Source organism: Octodon degus, unplaced genomic scaffold, assembly GCF_000260255.1.
Source record: "Octodon degus isolate 3935 unplaced genomic scaffold, OctDeg1.0 scaffold00125, whole genome shotgun sequence".
NCBI lineage: Eukaryota > Metazoa > Chordata > Mammalia > Rodentia > Octodontidae > Octodon > Octodon degus.
In genome coordinates, this window is record NW_004524701.1 from 7,494,643 (window position 1) to 7,519,524 (window position 24,882).

General features: G+C 37.7%; 1 protein-coding gene across 4 annotated transcripts in view; it reads left to right on the plus strand.

The window, feature by feature from the left end:
* Rap1gds1 (Rap1 GTPase-GDP dissociation stimulator 1) overlaps window positions 1–20,214 on the plus strand; it is a 149,668-nt gene extending 129,454 nt beyond the window's left edge. For all 4 annotated transcript variants that reach the window (XM_004640637.3, XM_023700593.1, XM_023700592.1 and 1 more), the window contains 3 exons: window positions 7,217–7,343; window positions 14,726–14,854; window positions 18,477–20,214. In XM_004640637.3, coding sequence (XP_004640694.1) covers window positions 7,217–7,343; window positions 14,726–14,854; window positions 18,477–18,604 — 384 coding nt within the window. In that variant the 3' untranslated portion in view covers window positions 18,605–20,214. The remainder of the gene's footprint in view (window positions 1–7,216; window positions 7,344–14,725; window positions 14,855–18,476) is intronic.
* The last annotated feature ends 4,668 nt before the right edge of the window (window positions 20,215–24,882 follow it).

Consider the following 24,882-nt stretch of genomic DNA (forward strand, 5'->3'; position numbering starts at 1 on the left):
AAAAAAAAAAAACTTCTAAGTATCCATGTAGATCTTTTGAATACAAAAATATGGCATTATACTTTTTAGCCCAGTATGTGTATGTGTCACAGTAAATAACTGGAAATTTTATAGGATTGCACCTTTATAGTCACAGTTGGCTTTAGGTTTACAATTCAGTACAGATGGATGTTTTTTTCTTTTACCTGTCTGTCCTATAGTTGAAAGTGCACTACTACTAAGCAGCAATAGTGATCTTGGTTTACACACTTTTAATGATCAGAATCATACAGGCATGTTCTTTGCATAAGTTCCTGATCAGAACTATTTGTTTAAATTATTTTTAAAATTAAGACATTAAAATGGAGTTGCTGGTTTCTTTTGAGCAGCAGTTCTAAAAATATCAAACAGTAATCACAAGAAATGTTCCACAAAGCAAAAATGGTTGTATGATCAAGTTGATTACAGAAAGTCCCTCCCTTTACCTTATCTTTGTGATTTGCAGGACACATTAGTGATATTGTAGAAAAGCTCCTTTTTGTGATCCTGAAGTTTCTAAACCTTTTGACAAAGTATTGTTTTACAAGTAAGTGGCACCTAACATTGTGCTGTACTTTGCAAAATCGTGTTCTGCAATAAGATTTTAAAATAATTGAACACTAGGTAAAATTTTTTACATTCCTATCTTTAACCAACTATTATGAATCACAGCTCTCTACTTGTATTTCTTCATATAATTTTGGTTTATTGCCCATTTTGTGTAGTTTCAGTTTGTTGTCAGCACACAGATATTTCTGATCTGAGATTGGGAAAGATTTTAATACCAGCAACTTTTCAAAACTTCACATTTCTGCAATCCCCTTTCAATTATGCAAATACAATTATTGGTCCTTTGGGGCATTAACCAAGTAAGGTAGTGCAAGAATTTAATCATCTTTAATTCTATGGCTGGGAATGGATCTGAAGTCACTAACGAAAAGACTGGAAGTTGTTTTAAAGATGTTCTAAATTGCTGTGTACCTATGGCAACAGGTACTGTTGCTATGTGCTATGTGTTATGCCTCAGAAAAAGCCCCATAGTCCTTAATGCCAAGTTGCAGGCTACCTGTCATACTGTGGTCTACACTGTCTTCTAATGACAGCTTCCGCCTGCAGAAAGTTTTCATCTCACCAGCCTACCACTTGGCCAGATGTTTTTTATACAGTGTGGCTTTGAGAGAACACTAGCTTGACTCCTTGCACTACTACTTAGCAGCAATGTGACTTTGTAGATTTTTAATTTTTTTGTTTTAATTATACAGATTTTATGAGGTAAAGTTTCATAATTTGATACATATGTACACTGCAGTGATAAATTAGAATAGTTAACATTTCTATCCTTAAATGTATAAAAATTTGATTAACCTAATAACTACACGTATTTAAGGGGAAAGTGTACTATTTCAGTATATATATATATATATATATATATATATAAAATTACATACTAATAAAATCAGGTAATTGATACTGTTTTCCTCATATTTTTGTTTGAAACCTCCCAACTCTTCTGCTTATTCATTAAGTATATAACAGTATTATGAGCTGTCATCCTTGCCATACTATCAAACATTAGAACTTAGCATTTCTAATTGTTTGGGTACCTTGTTATCCAGTGTCCTACTGTTCCTCCTACCTACCCCCCAACTCTTCCCATCTTCTAGTAATCACTTACGTTAGTCATGAGAAACCATATGGTATTTGTCTTTCTCTAACTTATTTAACATGTTGACCTTCAGCTCTGTGTTATTGCACTTGATAGTGTATCATTCTTTTTATGGCTAAATGTTCCATTTTGAATATATATCATGTTTTCTTTATTTATTCATCCACTAATGAATAACTGAGTTGATTCCCTATAACTTGTAAATAGTGCAGCAGCAAGCCTGGTCACATAAAGTAAGGTATATTCTGAGATTTTCTTTGTACGTGTATGCATCCAGATCTATCTCATGGTAGATTTGTTTTTAATTTCTTTAGCAACCTTCAGTTTGTTCCCCATGATGGCTATACTTACTACACTCCCACTAGCAGTATATGAGTTCCCTTTTCTCCACATAATTACTAGCATTATTATTTTAATAGCCATTCTAACTGGGGTGAACTGATGTTTGTAGTTTTAACATGCTGATGAAGTATTTTTTCATAAATGTGTTGGCCTTTTAAATTTCTTTAGAGAAGTATGTATTCATATTCTTTAGCCATTTTAATTGAAATGTTTCCCCTATATTTTCTTCCAGTAGCTTCACAGTTTTTTGTCTTTGATCCACTTTGAGTTGCTATATGGCAGCTATGGCATCATGCTGCAACAGGCTGTTAGCAATGAAAGGTTCACTATCACTGCTATAGGGTAAAACGTAGGAGTCAAGTTTCACTATTCTGCATGTGAATATTCCAGTTCTAGCACCATTTATTGAAGAGACTTCTCTTTAACAATATGTTTTTGGACATTTGTCTAGAATTGGTTGACTGTAAGTACATGGGACTTATTCAAGGTACTCTGTCGTGTTCCATTGGTCTATTTATCTGTTTTGTTTTTTGGGTTTTTTTATGTTAGAATCATGCTGTTTGTCTTACTGTAGCTTTGCAGTATGTTTTGAAGTTGAGAGTAGCTTACTTTGACTACTTAGGATCTTTTGTGCTTCTGTATGAATTTTTAAGATTGCTTTATCTAGTCTTGTAAAGAAATAAGTCTTTGCCTGCAGGCTGTACACATATTTCGTATGACTTCTTTTCTTGATCTTAGTTACTTTTCCATTATTGATGAGACAAAAACTTTACACCCAAAGACAATAGGAAAAAAGTTTATTTAGCACACGGTTTGTAGAGGTTTCATAATTGGCTGGCTCCAAGGCAGGATGGCACATGGCAGAGGGACAGTTCATGGAAGTGGAAAATCAACTGAGGGACAGTTCATGGAAGTGGAAAGTCAACTGACCCTTAGCAGTGTCTTTCTGCCCCTTTTATCTTCTATCCAGGCTTCTGGGACTAAGGCAGTGCCAACCCACTGTGGGCTGATCCAGCCGTCACCTACCCTTAATCCCAGCATTGCACACACTCTACATTCAGCCACCTGCAAAAAAAGCCCATCTTACATTGCATGAGACTTGGGGTGGCGGGGAATCTAGATATAAACTATAGCAATCAGTAAATATTATACTCCTCCATGCCAGAAATATCTAGACTTTGAGTATAAGATCCTTGGATGAGAATCACAGCTGGTAGTTCAAGAAGGGTTTGGTGTCCTTGCAGGTAGGATTACACAGATGGACGACTCAGTCAACGTCTTGGAGCCCAGCTCATTTAATTGGTTGTGTGAATGCAAGTGGATATCCATGAAGAGACTATACTTTTGATGTTTTAAACTCCACACTCATTGGCTAAAGCCTGAGAGTACTTGATAACACTTCATACAGCATTTCAGCGAAATCACTGGTAAATTTTGTTCTTCTCCCTCTCTCACAGAGCCCTTTGCTAATCTCATTGTTTTGCGAGCACAGGCAGTTCATTGGGCCAGCTATAGACTGCCAGACCAGTTTGAGTAACCATCCTTCCCAAATCTGAGCACCTGCCACTTAAGGATAGGAGTACTTTCTACTGAGCACAGACGTGGGCAGTTGAAAACATTACCTTGCTTGTCTTCCCAAGTGGAAAATGATGCTGTTCTTTCAGAATGTGGTCTATAAAATACTGGATGAGAAGAGCTATGGGATCACACTTGTCAGTAATGTCCCATTTTATTATAGGTGTTTTTCCTCACTACCTGTGGTAGTTACTGTACTGCAGATACTGAGTGAAAGCAACAGTCATTTCTACTCTATCTCTCTCCCATCTCTTCATTTGCTCCTCATATTAAAGGGTGGGTGAACCAACATTTGATATCGTGTTTGTGAGGGGCTTTGTGAGTAGGTACCTTGCTGAGCAGCATTACTGGGCCTTCTTACCTGGAAAGCCACATCTTGGGGGATCTGCTTCCAACCCTGTGGTACTACTCTTGACCTTTGGGGTTTGATATTTAGCAGTTTATATTTTGAGTATGAAATGTCCTGAGATCTCAGCTCAGGAAGGTCCTTAAGAGGTAGTCCTGAACTTCTTTAAGAGTTTCAGAGATTCTTAGTGTTAGCATTGATATTCTAAGTGCTGTATTCTGCTTCTCTGGTTGAATTTGGAAGTTGTGCACTTTGAACTCCTTGGGTTGTTTCTGTGGTGGCTGCCACTACATTCCTACCCCACTGGCACTTCCATGAGCAGCAGGTCCTTGAACTGTCATGCATCAGGCCCACATGGAACAGGGCACCCACAGATTGTAGGGTTCTAGCTCACAGGACTGCAGCCATCTTTGTGCCACCCATATTTCTTAAACTTTGAAGATCACATCCCTTTAAAAATCACTCTGAATTCTCTATAAGTTCAACTATTCAGAAGTTTGTACTGACTCATGAGTCATTTGAGCCACATACAGAATATTCATGTTCTGTGCCAGTAGATGAATTCACAGCTTCCCTTGCAAGAGCATCCTGGGCTAACTGGACATTTGCAACTGCAGATATCAAAAACAAGAAATGAAATATTTTCCATTATAATGGGATCGTAAAATTTCCTGCCTGTGAAGTTGGTATTTTTCTTTACCCTTTAAAATATATTCTTCAGTTAATAGGCTAAACACCTGGTTACAAAGATCTGATCACTTGCTCATTCATCCAAGAATACATTTGTTTAAGTCCTACATTGAGAAAACTTTAATGACGCAACAAAGGAAAGAAAAATTTAGGTAGGGTTTTGCCAACCTGCCATCTTAATTGCTCTCCAATCCAGTCACATTTTGTTGTGATCCAACTCTGTAGCTTTTAATAAAGTCTGGAAATGTTTGTTTCAGTAATCAGGGACAAGTTGGCCATATTTGCTAAATAGATGAAATTGTACTATAGATCATTTGCTGTAGTTTTTTACATACCAAAACTGTTTTCTCTCCCTCTCCCTCTCCCTCTCCCTTTCTCTCCCTCTCTCTTTCCCTCTCTCCCTCCCTCTCTCACTCTCTCCCTCTCTCCCTCTCTTCCTCTCTCTCTCTCCTTTCTCTCCTTTGTCTTTTCTCTTTCTCTTTCTCTGTAGTTCAGGCTGGCCTTTCGCTCACTGTTAGAGCCCCAGGCTGGTCTCAAACTCATAGAGATCCTCTTGTCTCAACCTCCCAAGCGATCACAACCATGCCCTGTCCTGGGGCTGGCACAGCATTTGGGTCTGGTTATTGAACTTGGGACTTATTGCTTGCCAGGTAGGTATAGAAACATAAAATAACATTTATTGAAATAGTTGGAGAGAGTACAGGCATTTTTAGAGGAAATATTCAGATACGTTTTGGGAAGAACAATGAGAAATAAGCTTTATTAGAATTTAAGGATGGCATTATTCATTTCTGATGTACAGACTTCTTCATTCCTTCTTGTACCACTCCAGTGGACCTTCAGGGCAACTCAAAGGTCCAAGGACTTCCTGTGCCTCTGTAACATCTCACACTCTTCTTCGCTCAGCTTGATATTTTGTGTTTTTTATATAATACTTTCCAGTAGTAAGAATTATGATTGAAATAAACTGTCACCGAGTAAGCAGTGATAAATCAGAAGGTTAGAAAAGAGTTAAAAGACAATCTCTCACCTTTCTAGGAACCGTTAGTGGGAAAAGACAATGCCTTCAGTTCCCATAAAACTCAAAGCTTAGACTCCACTGAGCACAGCTCAGAGTTGTAGTGATCCTCCTGTTTTCAGCCTCCCCAGTGCTGGAATAACAGGCATGTGCCACCACTTGGTGACTGGTTCAGCCTGGTACAGCAAGTGGTGCTGGGAATCGAACCCCAGTCCCTGGAGTTGCCTAAGCAGGCTCTTAGTCCACTGAGCTATCTCACTGGCCCTCCACTGATTTTATTGTTTGGTCACAAAACAAGTTTGAGCAACAAGCAAAGACTTTCTGTTGGGCCAAAAATGATAGCTCAGTGGAATAAGTGCTTCACTGGCAAATGCAAGGTCCTGAGTTCAATCCCAAGACTTCCTGTAAATCTTAAAATACATATAAAATGAAAACATAAAAGAAACCTTTTTTCAAATATTTATCTACTTAATTTTTTTTTTCTCTGAATGCCTTCAGGGCAGGTTTGGCTGGCTTGAGTTGTGGGGATCAAACCACAGCAACCTGAGCCTGACTGCTTTGTTGAAGCAGACACTTAAAGAACTGAGCTAAGGGGCAGGCCCCCTTATCTACTTAATTTGAAAAATATTTATAATTATAATTTTGTACCATTGAAGCTAACTTGAACAAGGTATGTTTTTAAATATCTAGACTTTCAGATTTCTAACAATAGCAAAAGTTAACAACGAAATTACTTTTAAAGTTTTCTAAACTAATCTGATTTCTATGTCAACAAAGCCCTCAATGGATTAAAAATAGAATGGCTTCTGGAAAGAAATGTGTTTGTTTTGTTTTATCCCCAGTCTAACTTTTTTGTATATCCCTGTATGTGCTTTGCTGTGTAATAACTTTATCAGTCGTACACTTACATTGTCCAGTGGCACAGTTGAAATCACAGAGTTAATAATAACGGCTTGCTACATTGTTGGCACAAAGTCAGCGTTGGTGCTCAGAGTCAGGATCCTCGTGTATTGTCCCCCTTCCTTGGACGACATCTTGGGCACCGTGGAAATGAGGGGAGAAAGAAGATTTGGATGAAAGTTCTGCTCAGTCCTTTGGCATGCAATTCAGTTGTCATATTTGTCAGAGTTAATCAAGGGGCACAAGGTAGTTTTTAAAAATTATTTATAAAAACTGTAACCAGAGGATCTGGCACTATCATAAAATTTATAGAACTTTTTAAAAATTTATGTCTTATGGATCCTGGGGGAGGTCAACATTTAGAGCAGTAGTGCTTTTATATCTTTGGGTTTGGTAGCTTCTAGGCTTCTCTCTCATTCCATATGAAGTATAATGGTCTTTTTCACTAACACAGCATAAGTTGACATCTTTTGATGAATTTATTTAAAGCAAAAAGCTTTTTTCCTTTGGTGAAGAAAAAATTGATGGTTAAAATGAAATTATTCATACCAGGCACTATTCCTAAACCACCCAGCCTAACAATGAATTGACTGATTGTAATGCAGTTTTTTTTTATGCTTAGAATTAAATTTTATAATTCTGTGGTATTTATTTATTTTAGGATGTAATTAAAGCCATTGTACGGAGTGGTGGCATCAAGCATCTAGTTACCATGGCAACTAGTGAACATGTAATAATGCAGAATGAAGCCCTTGTTGCTTTGGCACTTATAGCAGCTTTAGAATTGGGTAAGTACCTCAGTGACAATTTTATTTTCTCCTGTTCCTATCTTGCATGAAGGAAGCACAAAGTTTTGAAGTCAGAACCTGGATAACTGGAAGTATTTGGCAGTGTGTCCAATTTTAAATAGGTGTGTACCAGAGTGGTTTCTTTTGGTTGTACTTCTGGTAATATTTAGGCTAACATTTTATGGCTAGTTTGACTTTTAAGTAACATCTCAAGTTATAGCCTCTTAGAGACTATAGAAAATATTTTCAGCAGGCCTTACAGAGATTACTTGAGGTAAAGTGCGCTACAGGTTAACTCTATAGTTGCAGTTCAAGAATTTGCAATGCATAAAAAATGCTTTAATCAACTCAGATTGGAAAAACCAAAAGCATGTTTCCCAATTAGGTAAACCTTGTAATTTGATTTTTCCTGTAAACCTCTGCAAGCCCTGTAGGACTTTGCTCCATTGAGCCACATGCTGGAGCTGTCCCTTGAGCTGGCTCCCTTCATGCTCCCTTTGAAATGAAAAGAGGGGCTGGGGAGATGGCTCGGTAGAATAAGCACTCACCTGGCAAGCACAAGGGCCTGAGTTTAATCCCTGGTACCTCAAAAAAAAAAAAAAAAAAAGGAGAAGGAGAAATGAAAAGAGGAATCCCTGCCATGGGAGGCACCCATGGTTTCGATTGTCTCAGTCTCTTGCTTTTCTTCTAGACCAGCTGCTGGGCTCGCTAGCTGGCTGCTCAGGCATCTTTTAATCTAGGTCCCCAGCTGAGTCCAGGAAACCTCTAAGACTCACACTTCAGTTTGCTCACTCACACACAATTATGTATTTTCCTTGCACCCCACCCTTGAGACTCACACCCTTAGTTCTGCTCCTACACATATTCCCACACCTCTCCTTTCCTAGTTGTTTTTCTCCAGGTGCAGGATCCCTAAGCCTCCCCAAGTGGGCCACTCCTGAAATTCCAACACTCCCTGTTTACAGGTCACTCCCACCGTGAGTCTTCTGCCCTGCTGGCCTGCATTTCCTATTTGGGATGTAGGTTTGCTTAGATTCCCTCTAAGTCTGGATGCACAGTGCAACTCCCTGCTAGTTGCTTTCATTAAGGGCCTGTCTTTTGAGTTGTTAGCAATTCTGGCCATGGGCCTCACCTGCATTCCTATTCAGGTGAAAGGTTTCATCTGATGTGGTCTGGATCCTATTGGACTGACCATAAACCTCACAGGCCACTCTCGTGTCCCTAGCACACATATAAGCCATTTCCCATTTGCAGCCCACTTCTGCTTGGAAGTGTTTGTTGCAGTCTGATTTTAATCTGGGTCAGATTACTAGGTATTCTGTCCCCTTCTACCCTAACAGAGCTGTTCCTGAGTTGTCCTGACCCTCTCTATAACCTTCTCTAGGTTCTGGTTACAGTGGTGGGAGAGGGGAAGCTCCTAGCTGTGGCAGTCCCAGTACTCTCTGGGAGGCTAGACTTTATGCCAGAGGGTAAAAGGAGGCAGCAGTCCTGTCTGTGGTCACCAGAAAATGTTACAGAATTTCCAAGAAGCTCTAGAGACCAGGAGGGATTACAGCAGGGCTTTATTAGTGTGCGATCCAGCCACTAGACATACTCAAAACCTGGTTGGGCCCTGAGCCAAGAAGTCCCTTGTATATAATTTGTGACACAAGTGAGTACAGATGCAGAAGTGAAACAAAGGCAGTTAGTGATCCTAGCAGCTAACCCTATCTTAACCTGGAAAGAAAACATATCCTGTGCATCTCAGGATGTTAGGATGCTGGAAAGTTTTATCAGTGTTGGTATCAGCATTATCCTGGTAAGGGTGGAGATTCCCATGAGAGAACTGGTAGATGTGTCTCTCTAATCTGTGAGAACACCGCATGACTGGAATGAGAAAGCAAGTTCACATTCTTGAGGAAGGAAGGAAAGGATAGAGGAAATAGAGGAAGTGCTTGCCCAGAGCAAGGGAGATTTTTACACAGGGAAAAGAGAATAAAGGCTTGGTTTCTCTGGAGTTCTGCCTTACTATGACCCAGACTTTTTTTGTTTTGTCCCTACTGGTTTTACTACTCTCCTAGTAATCTTCTCTACCACCAGTTTCTGGTGTTTTGTAGCATTGCCCTCATTTCATAAATTTTCATCTTATGTGTCACTCTTCTGTATTCTCATTTCCAAGGGCTGTTGCAACTCCAGTTACGAGCTGAGGGCTCACACTCCTTTACGCAGCCTTCAAGTCTCTCTCCTGTACATGTGCGTATCTCATGTCCTTAGACATCGGCACAGCATTTCTCAACCCCATACAGGAAAGGATGTTGTAATGTTCCTTCTAGAACTCTTTAATTGCAGCCACCTTGCATTCAGGATATTGGTTGTAAGTGTCAGGCTGGTTATAACTATTTGATGTATAGAACTACTCTTTTGGAGTCTACATGATTCCATTTGTTTCTAGCATACAGCATCCTTCTGGGCAACATTCTCCATGAGAAGCCAGCCCATATACACCTAGTGTATGGGTAGCTGAGAAACCAACCCAGTTACGGTGAGCCAGAGTTAGTACATTACAACCATGTAGCCCATAGTTAAGGCCCTACGGCTGCTTTACACAAAGGAAAACTATGAATTTCTTGTCCTTTCAAGTTCAAAGCCATTTTGGAAAATACTGTTAATTCATCACTTAATTCCTTTCAATGATGAGAGGGGTTCACCCATTCCAATCTCAGGAAGAAACCAAACATATATATATATACAAACATAGCTTTCTCCAATTTTTTTTTCTTTTAATGTATTTAGTACAGGGTCTACAGGGTCTCACTACATAGATCCGACTCGTAGTGATTCTCCTGTTTTCAGCCTCCCAAACACTGGGATTACAGGCGTGCACCACCACACCCAGTCTCAATCTTTCTCCAGTTTTAAGTATAAAAACATTTAGTTTTCATCTTTGTGAAAGATTTTGATTTTTTTTTTTTTTTTTTTTTTTTTTTTTTTTTTTTTGTATTTGGTTGTTACAGGGTCTCACTGCACAGCTTGGATTCAGTGATCCTCCTGTTTTTCAGCTTCACCAGCTCTGGGATTACAGGCATATACAACTATGCCCAGACTCTAGCCTGGCTCAGCCCGCCCTATGGCTAGGTGCTAGGGATGGACCTGGACTTGTCTAAACTTGCCGAAGCAGGCACTTTAGTCCACTGAGCTATCTCGCCAGCACCAAGGTTTTGAATTTTTCAGCAGTTTATAATTATTTTTTAAAATTATAGGCATAAGATATAAAATTGCTGTTATTTTAAAGATAACATACAGTACTTCAGGAACATTTATTTATGCTTACTAAGCAGAAACCCTAAAATAACTGTAGGCTTTTTGTTCAATAAAGCTGCAGTCATTCCTTTCTCTGTCACTGAGCCCAGCTAAACTATATGTATTTAATGAAATACATATAGTTTCATCAAATTGAAACTTCCATGAATGTGCTAAAAACTTTATTGCATATATCACAAAAGGCCCATTGTACCCTGGCCTTCATCAGAGGCTTATCTTGTTATAACTTTTCTCCAGCTTATAAACAGACAGACTCTCTCTGACCCTCACTTCAGATTTTGGACATTACTCCTCTGGGGTCCACTAGAAGGAACAAAATTTCCTTTCTTCTCCTGAGCTCCTGGCTATAGTTGATTGACTTTTTCCCACAACAATTTCTAATGCATTGGAACAGGAAATGAGAAGAGACAGCTACAGCTCTGCACTGCCTTTGCTGTGAGTCGTGGAGATGGGTCTTCCCACTCCATGTCCTACCACTCCCTGTCCTGGCAGCATTTGGACAGGAGGCATGTCCCTCTGAGTTCTGAGGTCCCCTCTGCACCCTCTGGGACACAGATGGGGACACACTCTCCTCCATCACCAGCTGTAAAGGAGGGTAAATCTGAGTCGCAGTAAGGCCATCCTGTTTTCTATTCTCTGCTAGCCTATCCTAAATCAGGGATGGAAGGGAAGCCTGATTATCTCCTAGTTAGTTTCTGTTTTCTGCGTAGAATATTTTAACCTCTGACTGAATGTACAGCATCCCTGGTGAATCCAGCTGCTTTGGATGATCAGTTCTGTAGCTTCATGGCTTTCAGCTACAGAGTTCAAATGGGCTTTTCCTGTGGTTCTGTGGCTGACACGTGGCAACTCAAGCCTCTTAGTGGGGGGCGTCACTGGACTGGTCTCAGAAAATATAAGTGCACTTATTGCTAAGATAGTCCTTCATCCTCAAGAGGAGACTGGCTAGGCAAACATCAAACTGGTTCTATATCAAAGAGGAAACCCCTCTTTGTCTCTTGTGTCTCTGAACAAGGAAATAGTACATACATGTAGAGAGATAGGATTGGATCTAATGAGTCAAAGCCTACAAATTTGGAATATTTCCTAAAGAATTTTAAAAGGTTTTTTTTTTGTTTTGTTTTTTTGGTTTTTTGGTTTTTTTTTTTTTTTTTTTTTTTTTTGGTGATTGTGGAGTTAAAATGAAACCAAATTGGCTCCACAACTCTATGAGATCAGTTGGCCAAAATTTACTCAACTTGGCCCCCTGAAGAGACATTGGATAGAAGAGAAATTCGCTGTCTAGGAGGCAGTGAAAGATCTGGGGCTCAAAGGCAGCCTGGACCAACTTCCCTACATTGATTTCTGGCTGAATTTGATGTTTCCCTCCTTGGCTCCACTCTTGCATCCTGGGCCAACCAAATGGCATCCTTCTGATAAAGCTTCATGGCCATGGTAACAAAAAGGGACTCACTATTTCACCAACAGGAAGCCTGTCCTCCCTGAAGACTCCTCTAGTTCAGAGTGCTGCAACCCCATGGCCCACTCCTGAGCTCCTGGCTGCTATTGATTCAGTTTTTCCTGGAATGCTTACTCTCAGAGATTTTGTCTGTGATTAAGAATGCTTTGGAGATCCTGACTTAGCCTCACGTAATTTAGGTAGAGTACATGAGTGTCAAAAGTGCAGTTACCTTTCAGTGGGGAAGTTAGAATCAGTGAGTCCATGTCATATCCAGTGGGGCAAATGGCCTAACAGCTCAAAGTGATAGGGCATGGAAAGAGTGTTCTTGGTTGCTGACCCTAGGACAAATCTTGTTTTGTGCTCTAAGTAATATCTTCCAACCAAGCTGCAGAATCATCAGCTTCTTGATAGCTGAGCAGTTGCTTTGTTCTGGTTACCTTAATCATGTAAATATATACCATAGTTCCAGGGCTGGGGAGATAGCTCAAGGGCATGAGTGCCTGCCTGGTAAGCTCAAGATCTGGAGTTCAGTCCCCAGTACCACAAAGTAAATATATACCATAGTTCCTTTGTTACCTAACACTCTGGATTTGTTAAGCTTGAGATTTAAAAATAAACTTACCCTACCTTTTTAGTGCATAGCATGCTGTTGTGGGATTTAAGAGAGAGGAGAGACTGAATAAGAGGAGGATTTTATCATTAGATGTTCATTGGCTCAGCAGATAAAGCCAAAATGGCTGATCGTTGGACAAAAGACAGGTTCCAGCTTTCACACATTTGGTCAGGGAGTTGGTCTTTGGGATGGAACTTGTGGGTGGGCAAAAGAACACAGTGGTTTCTCAAGCTGTGATGGTTTGTATCTCAGTGGCCCTGCTCACAGGATATTCCAAGAGTTATAAAGTTATGAGGTCTAACTCACAGGGATAAAAGTTAACTGATTGAGTGCTTTGAAAACTTTATTTTCCCAGGCTTATATCCTTACAGGCTAATTGATATTACTAAGAAGGTATCATTATAAGTGTTTGTATATTAAAGCATTTTAAAGACTTCTCTTAAAAATACAATTGTAGTTTCATGTGCAGTTGAAAGAAGAGGTCTTTATAACTACAACTCATATCTTCCACTCTGTCCCTAAGCCTCTAATCTGCCTTTCACTCTAAAACTGTCATTTTAAAGTGTTACAAATTAGGTCATAAATTATGTTTTTGGGGGAGTAGCTCTTTTTTTTTTTTTTTTTTTTTTTTTGCTGTATAATTCCAAGAGTCATCTAATTTCTTGTATCAATTTATACCATTGTGTAAAGTTCCATGGTGCGTATGTACTGGTTTATTTATCCAGCTGCCATCTAAACTGATTCCAGTTTCAGGCTTCAACAAATGAAAAGCTGCCCTAATTTTTTTTCCCCTAAATATTTGAGAACACATCCATTTCTTTTCTTTTTCAAAATCGATACACCATTTTGTATCCCCACCAGCAATGAGTAACCAGTTTTCACTTCATCTTTGCCAACATTTGATATTGTTACTGTTTTTTCGCTATTCTGACACATATGTTGTGATCTTCTTGTGATTTTTAATTACCATTTCCTTAATGGCTAATGATACTGAACATCTTTCTCTGTACTTCTATGCCATATATATTATGTGGTGAAATCCTTGTGTATATCTTTTGCCGATTTTCTAATTTGTTTTTTAACTGTTGTGTCTTGAAAGCTCTTTATTCTAAAGTTATAAGTCTGTGATCCATTTTGAGTACTGTCTTTATGACCTGTAAAATTTAGGTCAAGGTTCTTGTGGGGCAGCACATGCTAGCTAATTGCTCTAATTATACTCTTGACAAAACTGTCTTTAAATGAGTTGTACCATTATCAAAATCAGTTGAGCATATATGTATGAGTCTATCTGGGGATTCTCTTTTCAGTTCCTTTGATCTATATATTTCTGTTCTTCATCAGTAATATCACACTATTTACAGTATGCCTTACATTGCATAGAAAGCTTTCTTCCACTTTATTTTTTTTCAAGTTTTAGATGTTCTAAAGCTTGTGGCTTTCTGTGTAAATTTTAATATAAGCTTGTCTTTTCAATGGAAAGTTTTTGTGGGATTTCAATGGGAGTTTCACTGAATTCTCAGCTGTTTAAAATTCATACTAAAATATATGTACAAGAAATTAAATGATTTTTATGTAAGATATGCTTCACAATAATTTGGGATTGGTGGGAGTAGATGGATAGAAACAAGATTGGCGATGAGAGTATGATATGATATTATCTACTTGTCCTTTTTTTTTTTATTTATGGAATTGGTACAGGGTCTCACTATGCAGCTGAACTCATAATGATCCTCCTGTTTTCAGTCTCTTCAATGCTAGTATTACAGGCATGCGTCACCATGTCCAGACTCGGTCGCCTGCTCCATGCACCCCAGGGGCAGGGCCAGTGCAGCATGCAGGACCAGGGATTGAACCCTGGTCCCTGTGCTTGCCAAAGCAGCCCCTTAGTCCACTGAGGTCTCTCATACTTGTCCCTTTTGGAGGATTTTTACCTGTGTTTCTAGAAGAGAAAGCAGTGGTTGATGATTATTGTTCTGGTTCTCAGTTTATCCACAGTAAATATAACTTGAGCTTTGTTTCATATCCTAGGCACAGCTGAGAAAGATCTAGAAAGTGCTAAGCTTGTACAGATTTTACACAGACTACTAGCAGATGAGAGAAGTGCTCCTGAAATCAAATACAATTCCATGGTCCTGACATGTGCTCTCATGGGATCTGGTAAGTGTATCTTCATCATCTAATGTCCATTAATATAACAGTGATGTTAAATATTAAGCATACAGTAATACTAAATACTGACTTTGCATTTAAAAAGCATTAGACAAGATAGCTGTAATTATACTAATTTGTATTACTTCATTGAAAGGTACAGTGCTTATAATGTTTTGTCAGTTTTGCATGCCTGTATCTGCTAATCTGAGCAACTACATGGAAGATAACAATATGTAATATACTAACCATTGTTAATTTCTTATCGTTTTGTTTGGAAATTCTCTATCATTTTTTTTTTTTCTTTAAAACAAAATATAGGGGCCAAGAAGATGGCTCAGTGGAATAAGCACTTCCCTGGCAAGCACAGGGGCCTGAGTTAAATCCCCAGTTCTGCCAAAAATATAAAAATAAATATAAAATAAAATATAAAAAGCATTGGAAATCAATTTTTGGAAATGAGATTACTTTTACCCAAAATATTAACAAAAGATTCTCAGTACTAGAAGTATCATAAAAATAGGTAAAAATCAAATTAATAATTACAAATTTGACAAGCCCTAAAATGTTTTATATAAAGAACAGATTCTGATTTTATGTAGTATGATACCAACAAAGGAATTTGTTCAAGAAATCATTAGTTTAATACTGTACATGGACTTTATAAAATATTGTATCTTTCTGTTGCATAGAGTACAGTGCCAGTTAGACTCTGTTAAGAGTGGTATCAAAATTTCTATATTTTTTTGCTGTTTTTCTGTCAACTGGTGAAGAGTATTGTAATTGTAAATTTGTGCTTTGCTCTTTATTTCTATCAGGCTTTTTCTTCACATATTTTTCTATTCTGTAGTTAGATGCATGGAACATTATGATTGCTGTCCCATCTTACATTAACCCTTCTGTAATATCCCTCTCTATCTCTTAATTTTCCTTGCTCCAAAATCTTCTGTTACTTGCCTTTTGAAGAACACTTTCTTCTTTTTCCACCCTTCAGTCTGAATCTGTTGTATACAGTTGAAATGTCTCATAAATAATACATGTTTGACTCATTTTATGATACACTGTGCTGAGGGCTTTTATTTAGACTACTTACAGCTAATGTAATGATTGATATGTTATGACTTAGGCTACAGTTTTATTTTTGTTTTCTCTTTTGTTCTTTTTATTTCTCTAGGTTGCTTAAAAGTTTTTAGTCCCTTTACTCTCCCATGTTTATAATTGTCTCAAATATTTTTTCTGTATTTAGAACTAAGTGTTATAATTTTGTTTCATCTATCATAATTCAAAATACTCTTTAAAAAGCCTACTGTATTTACCCACTTTTAAAATTTGTTTTAAAATTTATTTAAAAATCACTCCCTTCCTATATAGAGAATTCCCTTAGTATTTTGGGTCAGAGTGCTAGCATTGTATTCTCTTGATTTTCCCTTGTTTGAGAATGTCTTAATTTGCTTCATTCCTGAGAAACACTCTCCCTGAACAGGATTCTGGGTTCATACTACTTTTTTCTGTTCTTGAAAAAATGTTGTGCCATTTTTCTCTGGTCTCTTCTGGCATTCATAGTCTCTGTTGAGAAATCCACTGCATTCCTATTTCTTTTTCCCCCTGAGGATAACATATCATTTCCATCTCTCAAGGCATTCATCTTCTTCATTAATTCTCAGAAGTTTGACTGTGATGTCCTCTAGTACGGAATTTTTTTTTTTTTTTTTTTTTTTTTTTGTGGGATGGGGATTATCCTTTGTGAAGTTTGCTCAGATTCTTGAATTTGTAGGGTTCTATTCTGTTGTAAAGCTCACTGATTATTTCCTCTGTTCCCTCCATTCCATTGTTGAACGTATTGCATTTATTTCAGTTACTATTCTAAAATAATGATTTTTTGAGTTGTAAGATTTCCACTTGCTTCTTCTGTTTCCTTGTGGAAATTTCCTAGTTCTTAAAATTTGTTTTGAGCATATTCATAGTTATTGAAGCATTTTTTTAGTTGCAGTTAAAATACACTGTAATTTGTGTAGTTTATATATTTGTGTTGTTACTCTTCCAACCAATTTTAAGTGTGCCCCAGTGACAGTAAGTACATTCATGTGACTATGCAACTATTACTGCATATTCACCAGAGTATTTTCCCAAACTGAAACTCTGTTGAGCTATAATTTCTTATTTACCCTTATCCCTTCCTCTGGCTGCCACAGTCCTGTCTTCCATCTCTGAATTTCTACTGTTGTGGATATCTCGTGTAAGCAGAGTGATAAAATATTTGTCCTTTTATATTTAGCTTACTGTATTCAGCATATATATTAAAGGCTTATCAGTAATGTAACATGTCAGAATTTCTTTCTCTTTTATTTTTTAAGGTTTAGTGTTCCATTATATGTGTATGTTATCATTCTTCCGCTAGTGGATATTTGGGTTGTTTCCATCTTTTGGCTTACTTATGAATAATGCTGTTGTGAACATTGGTGTAAAAATAAAGTAAAAACCCCTGCTTTTGGTTATATACACAGAAGTACAATTACTGGATCATGTGGAAATTCTGTGTTTAATTTTTTTAAGAAACTGCTGCATAGTGGCTGTCAAGTAACTTTTCTGCCAGTGGTACACATGGGCTCGTTTCTCAGTGTCCTCACCACCACTTACTATTTACTGTTTTTCTGCTCTTAACCATCTAAATGTGTGTGAGCTAGTATCTTACTATGATTTTTATTTGCATTTTATTTGATTAGTAATGTTTAGGGACCTTTTCATGTGCTCACTGGTCATTTATAAATCTTTTTATGGAAAAATGTATACTCAAGTAATTAGCCCGTTTTTAAAATTCAGTTTTTTGTTTTGCTTGTTAGTTGCAGTCAAAGTACACAATGTTCTTTGATGCACAAATTTTTTTTTTATTTTGATGAAATCCACTTTGCTATTTTCTTTTGTTACTTGTACTGTTGGTGTCATATCTAAGAAATCAGTATTAAATTACTGTCACAAAGTTTAAATTTTATTTTTTATATAGTATAAGGTTAGAGGTCTGTTTAATCTTTTGCACATGCATATTCAGTTTACTCAACACCATGTATTGAAAGTACTCCTTCAGCTTCAGTGGTCTTGGATGCCTTCCTTGAAATCTTCAACCACACATGTGAGGATTGATTTTTGGTCTCCCAATTCTTTCTTTTTTTTTTTTTTTTTTTTTTTTAGTTCATTTTAATAAGAAAAAAAGATTAAATAGCCATTAAACAGTTTCAAAATAGGTTAGTAGGACAGTTACAATAATTAATACATTGCATATTATTGTCTTTATAATAATTATTCATATGCATATTATGCTAATATGAAACATAACATTCATATTATGTTATGTTCCTACGTGCAGTAAATGACTGAACTTCATGTTTGAATGTAGTAAACTTTGGACTATAGAATTTGGTTTTTTTTTAATTAATAAGTACAATTTATTTGATTTATTACAATTCTTATAAAGATATTATTGTGCTACTGCTATAATTTTTTTTTTCCAAGAATTGCACCTAGTTTTATAGCTACATTTCATCAAAATACATGTTTTGGGTATTTTTTAAGTAGATAATATAGTAAGCTTAGAACTTCCTAACATAAGGCCTGTTACCTTGCTTTTGTCTTCTAGAATCTCTACATAAAGAAGTGCAGGATTTGGCCTTTCTGGATGTTGTATCCAAACTTCGCAGTCATGAAAACAAAAGCGTTGCCCAACAGGCATCTCTCACAGAGCAGAGACTGGCAGTGGAGAGCTGAGAACTGCCCTCCCCAACATGTGGCGCTTCCCAGCTCTGATCCTCCTCCCTCTGTCCTCCATCCACCTGCCTCTCCCCTCCATTCTCTACCACATCACTTGTGCATGCGTGTAATGTTCCATTATCAATTGAAGACTGCTATAGGTACCTGCCTAATAAGATTTCTAAACTCATAGTGTGAACACGACTGTCCAGCAGGTCTCTACCCATAATTGTTCTCTTGTATTACTGTTGCTTGAGCTACATTAAGTAGAATGTGCATGTTGTAGTCCTTTGATGATGTAACTTGATACTACATAATGACTTGCTCCTCACATGTGATAAACTACATAATAATGTACCGGTAAATTAGAAACAGGATGTAGCAAGATCTGTCTAGCTTAAAGATGAATTTGAATAGTAAAAATAGCTCCATTTTTGGTGCTTGGGAAGCACAGTGACCAACCCCCCCAAAAAAGAAAAAACTATGGCTGCTCACTCATTAGTCTTGCCTACTAGTGTCCAGCCCATGGTACCTAGCATTAAATGAAATTCCAGTGCTCCCACTGTATGCTGTGGTTCTTCCTTTTTCCTAAGTGTGTAAATTATTGCAACTGCCACAAACTTGGCAAGACCTCAAGAGGTGTGATTCCATATTTGATTGACAGCCAAATGTTGAAAACATTTATAGTTTTCAGTGTGATTAGAACCAAGGGTGATAAAGAATCCCTATAACACTGTATCATTTTGCCTATATTTTAGATTCTGATATATGTATAATTTCACCTCAGAACTTCATCTGTTGTCAAGCACTTGTCTTTAAAAAGTCATTTGGTATTTGTTTTCAACTGAGTATAGTCCATTGGGAAATTATTTTTTTTTTTAATCATTCATATTGAAAGCAGGAAATTTCATCTTTCATAGTCTGTTTAGGAGGGAAGAGAAGAATAAGTTTGCCAGTACTATAGAAAGAGAGGCAGGTTAAAAGCCATAGTAACTAGTCCAGTTGCATTCTGCTGACAGCCTCGTACCAATCACCGTTGGAGTTTTTCACCTACACTTTTCCCCCAAAACATGTGACTCTTACAGGCTAGAAGAAAGCCAAGACATGGTAAAGAGCCCCTTAGCAAGCAGTATACTCTTCACTGCCACTGCCACCACCAAATGGGTTTTTAGAGCCTTGACACAGTCTTTGTAAATTAAATCAGACATCCCTGGAATTCCCTTGTGTTCAACTGATACCTAGTTTGACAACTACTGGCCTCATAGGGAGGGTGGGGCATTTTCCCACAGGACTGGAGAGGGCAACATGGGTGGCAGAGGGGGCACAGAGCCCCTCCCCTCCAGCAAACCCACCCCCACCCCCACCCTATCACTAGGCAATCTGAGCTAGAGTTCTGACTCTAGAACAGCTATAATTGAAGACTCAGTCTTTTGACTCTTTCTTTGATGTCCAAATAAAGGGACTATTATGAGTGCTTATGGTATATGTACTGTGAAAATGACTTTGTTTATTGTCTTTCTGCTGGGCTGCATAATGGGCTATATTTTGTTAGGTTTTGAAAGATATCTGTAATGTTGCATAACAGACTGTCCATATTAATAACTTAATAAATAATATATCATACTACAGTGGCATCACTTGATTTATTTTTATGTTTCATCTGTATTTCCAGCTCCTAGGACAGTGTATGGTCACTTGTTGGTGTTCCATATATGTTGAAAGAATGAATTCGTCCATAAAATTTCCAGGTTGCCTGAACTAATTTCAGATAGACTAATTGAGAGAATTTGACACTTTGAGAGTATAGCTTGAGATAAATATTTTAATAGTAGTCTATGCTTTTTGAAAAGCAGTAAACTGACCACCCTGTGTCTGTAGGATCTGTCTGGTCCAACACCAGGTGCAGCATGAGTCAGACCCTCTTCCACGCCTTTGAGACCACCACCATCACTCCAAAGCCCCTCCACACCTACCGAGTGAGTGAGAACTCCCAAAGTCTTGAGACACCCAGATCCAGCCCTAGCCCAGGCCAGGTGAGGGTGTGGGAGAGCTTGCTCTCTCCTCTACTCCCCATTATCCCCTTCACACTCAGCTCAGGCCTGGCATACATGCCTGGGGTGAAACTCTGCAGCTGCTGTCCCTGCAGAGAAAATAGGGGACATAACCACCCAGCTAGTCCAGGAGCAGAACATCTCGCCAGAAGGCACAACAGGTTAACTCACAAGGGCTGTACCAGGAAAGACCTGAGCACAGCAGCCAAACCCAAGCCAGGCACAGCTGGATACATTCAAACTTCATAGATCTGCACTTGAATTTCATTAGGTGCTAAGGTTGTAACTGCATCAAGGCTCTACAACAAAGGTCAGAAAACAGTGCTATACAAAATGACGAGAAGGAGCAAAATCTCAGACCCCAAGCCCACCCATAACAAGTGCAGAGGCCACTAGCACAGAATAACTTGCGAAACACACAGCTGAGATCAGTGAATCAAGAGCTTCTGAAATAACTGAAGAAAGGTATAGAGGAACTCAGATTGGAATTTTTAAAAATCTGAATAGCATCTGAAGTAAAGAATCAAATGCACAAACATATGGAGGAAACTCAATGTCCACCCAGAAAAAGTGCAGAAGACACTAGCTCAGCTCAAATGTAGGAATTAATAGTGTCAAAAATAAGCAACAGCAGAAAGATATAGAGGAACTCAGCATAATTAATTTCTGAAATAAAAATCTGAACTCAGCATCTGAACTAAAGAATCAAATACAGAAACATGGAGGAAACCAGATCTGAAAAGAAACTAAAAGAACTGCTTCTAAAGAAGACATTGATTTAAAAAAAAAAAAAAAAGATTAGAAGGATGACGGATTCCTTGAATGAGCAATCCAGGAAAGAAATGAATCACATGATGCAGTCAAAGAGATATAGAGGAACTTAAAATCTCAACCACAAGCTTGCAAAACGGTTTAAGTGAAAGTGAAAAAGAGTTTCAGATTTTGAAGTCACTGGTGCAGCTAGTGAAAAGGTAAGAAAAGATCTCTTAAAAAAAAAAAACTAGGATGCTGGAAAAAATAATCACTTGTAAGAATGCGAAGATGAACAATGTGAGACTAATAGGCATCAATGAGAAAGATAAGAGTCAATACAAATGACAAAAAAATATGGGCAGAAGTAATAGTAGAAACTTACCAAGTATGAGGAAACAATCTGAAATCCAGGTAACCGAAGCATACAGAATGCCAAGTAACCTCAACACAATTAAAAGCACATCAAGACATATAATACTCAAGATCTCAGAAATCCTGCACAAGAATAATATACAGAAAGCTGCCAGAGAAAAGAAGCAGATCACATTCAAAGGAAAACCCATCAGAATTACGGCTGACATCTCTTTACAAACCATGAAGGCAAAAAAGAGCATGGAGCACAGTACTTCAAGTCCTCTATGTAAACAAATTCCAGCCCAGACTACTATACCCTGCAAAACGCTTTTTCAAGTTTGATGGAAAAGTGAAATACTTGCATAACAAAGAACAACTAAAGAATATCATGATGACAAAACCAACCCTACACAGGCTTCTGAAAGATGTTCTAGAGAGGGACCAAAATGAGCAGAACTCCAAAAACAAGAACAGCAACCAACTAAATAGGGCAAACACAGAAGAAAAAGGAGTAAACAGCAGGTAAATAACATGTCAATCGTAAGTCAATACATCTCAATTATAACCATCAATGTAAATGGACTCAGTTCACCAATTAAGAGAAATAGACTGGCACAGTGTATTAGGAAACAAAATCCAACAATATGCTGTATACAAGAAACACATTTAACTCAGACATTCATAGACTGAAAGTCAAAGGATGCAAAACAATACTACACGTCCCAGCACCTCAGAAAAAAGCAGGGGTAGTAATCCTGTTCTCAGTCTCAACTTCAAGAACAATCAAGCAAAAGAGGGCCACTGTATACTGGTTAGGGGAAAAATTCAAGAGGAAGAGGTAACATTCATATGTATACACCAAACATGGGCGCACACAACTATATAAAGCAAATCTTAATGGACATGAAAAATCTAATATCCAATACAAGAATCTTAACAGGAGACCTTAACAACCCCTTATCCCAAAAAGCTAGGTCAAGCAAGCAAAAAATTAGCAAAGAGGTAACAATTGAACCAGAGCTTGAAACAAATGGGCTTAGTGGACATATACAGAGTGTTCCACCCAAACACATCTGAATACAGATTTTTCTCAGCTGCACATGAGTCATTTTCTAAAATAGACCACATACTGGTCCATAGGTCATGCTTAAGTATATGGAAGAAAACAAATTATCACATGCATATTATCTGACCACAGTGCAATGAAACTGGAAATAAACGACAAAAGAAATCAGAAAAGCCCCATAAATACATGGAAATTAAACTTAATACCCTACTCAACCAATGGGTGACAGATGAAATTAAACAAATTCAACAATATCTACAATTCAATGAAAATTCAAACACAACTTACAGAAATTTGTGGGACACGATGAAAGCAGTTCTCAGAGGGAAATTCATAGCTGTGAACTCAAACATTAGGAAAACAGAACAGAAACAAATAAACGCCCTAATGCTGCACCTCCAGCATCTAGAAAAGGAAGAGCAAACCAAACCCAGAACCCAAAGACGAGAAGAATTCATTAAAATTAGAGCAGAAATTTATTCAGTTGAGACGAAGAAAACACTTCTCAAAAGAATTAACGAATCAAAAAGCTGGTTCTTTGAAAGATTAAATAAAATCGATAAGCCCCTAGCTTACCTCATCAAAAAGAGGAAAGAAAAAATTCAAATAGAAGCAATAAGGAATGAATAGTGTGTAATCATCACAGACCCAGTGGAAATTCAGCAGATTATAGCTACTGTGAAAATCTTTACTCTCACAGAATAGAAGACACAGAAGAAATGGACAGATTCCTAGAAAGGTAGAAATTACCAAACTGAATCAACAAGATACAACCACTCTCAGTAGCCCAATAACAGCCAATGATATACTAGATGTAATAAAAAACCTACCGAAAAAGAAAAGTCCAGGTCTGGTGAATTCACAGCTGAATTCTACAAGAAATTTACAGAGATTTAGTCCCCATACTCCTCAAACTCAATGAAATTAAAAAGGAAGCAATCTTCCCACAATCATTCCTGGAGGCAAGTATTATACTGATACCAAAACTAGGGAAAGACGCAACTAAGAAAGAGAACTACAGGCCAATCTCTCTCATGAACATAGATGCCAAAATCCTCAATAAAATACTAGCAAATAGAATACAGCAAATCATCAAGAAGATCACACACCACGACCAGGCAGGATTCATCCCAGGAATGCAAGGATGGTTCAATATTTAAAAATCCATAAATGTAATACACTGTATCAATAGAGCAAAAACTGAAAACCATATGATCATCTCCATTGATGCAGAAAAGGCTTTGACCAAGTCAAACACTCATTCATGTTCAAAATCCTACAGAAAATTGGAATAGATGGCCTCTACTTCAATCCGATAAAAGCCATTTATGAAAACCCAATAGCTAGCATAATCCTAAATGGGGAAAAACTGAAATCTTTTACTCTTAGATCTGGTACAAGACAAGGATGTCCTCTACCACCCCTCCTATTCAGTATAGTTCTGGAATTATTAGCTAGAGCTACTAGGCAAGAGAAAGAAATAAATAGAATAATAAGAAGTTAAATTATCATATTTGCAGATGACATGATACTTTACTTGGAAGACCCAAAAAACTCCACCAAGAAGCTACTAGAATTAATACAGAAATTCAGCAGCATAGCAGGATATGAATACCCAAAAGTCAATAGCATTCCTGTACACAGATAACAAACACACTGAGAGGGAAATTAGAGAAACAATACCTTTTACAATCATACCATGGAAAACGAAATACCTTGGAATTAATGTAACTAAAGAAGTCAAAGATCTTTTCAAGGAAAATTACAGAAATCTTAAAAAAGAGATCATAGAGGATTTCAGAAAATGGAAAGATATTGCATGCTCAGGGATAGGAAGAACCAACATTGTGAAGATAACCATACTCCAAAATTGCTGTACAGATTTAATGCAGTTCCTATCAAAACACCACCAACATACCTCTCAGACCTAGGGAAATCGTTCCTAAAATTTATTTGAAACAGAATAGACCTAGAATAGCAAAGGCTATCCTGGGCAACAAAGACAAGGCAGGAGGCATTACAATTCCTGATTTGAAATTACACTACAAGGCTACTGTGACAAAAGCAGCATG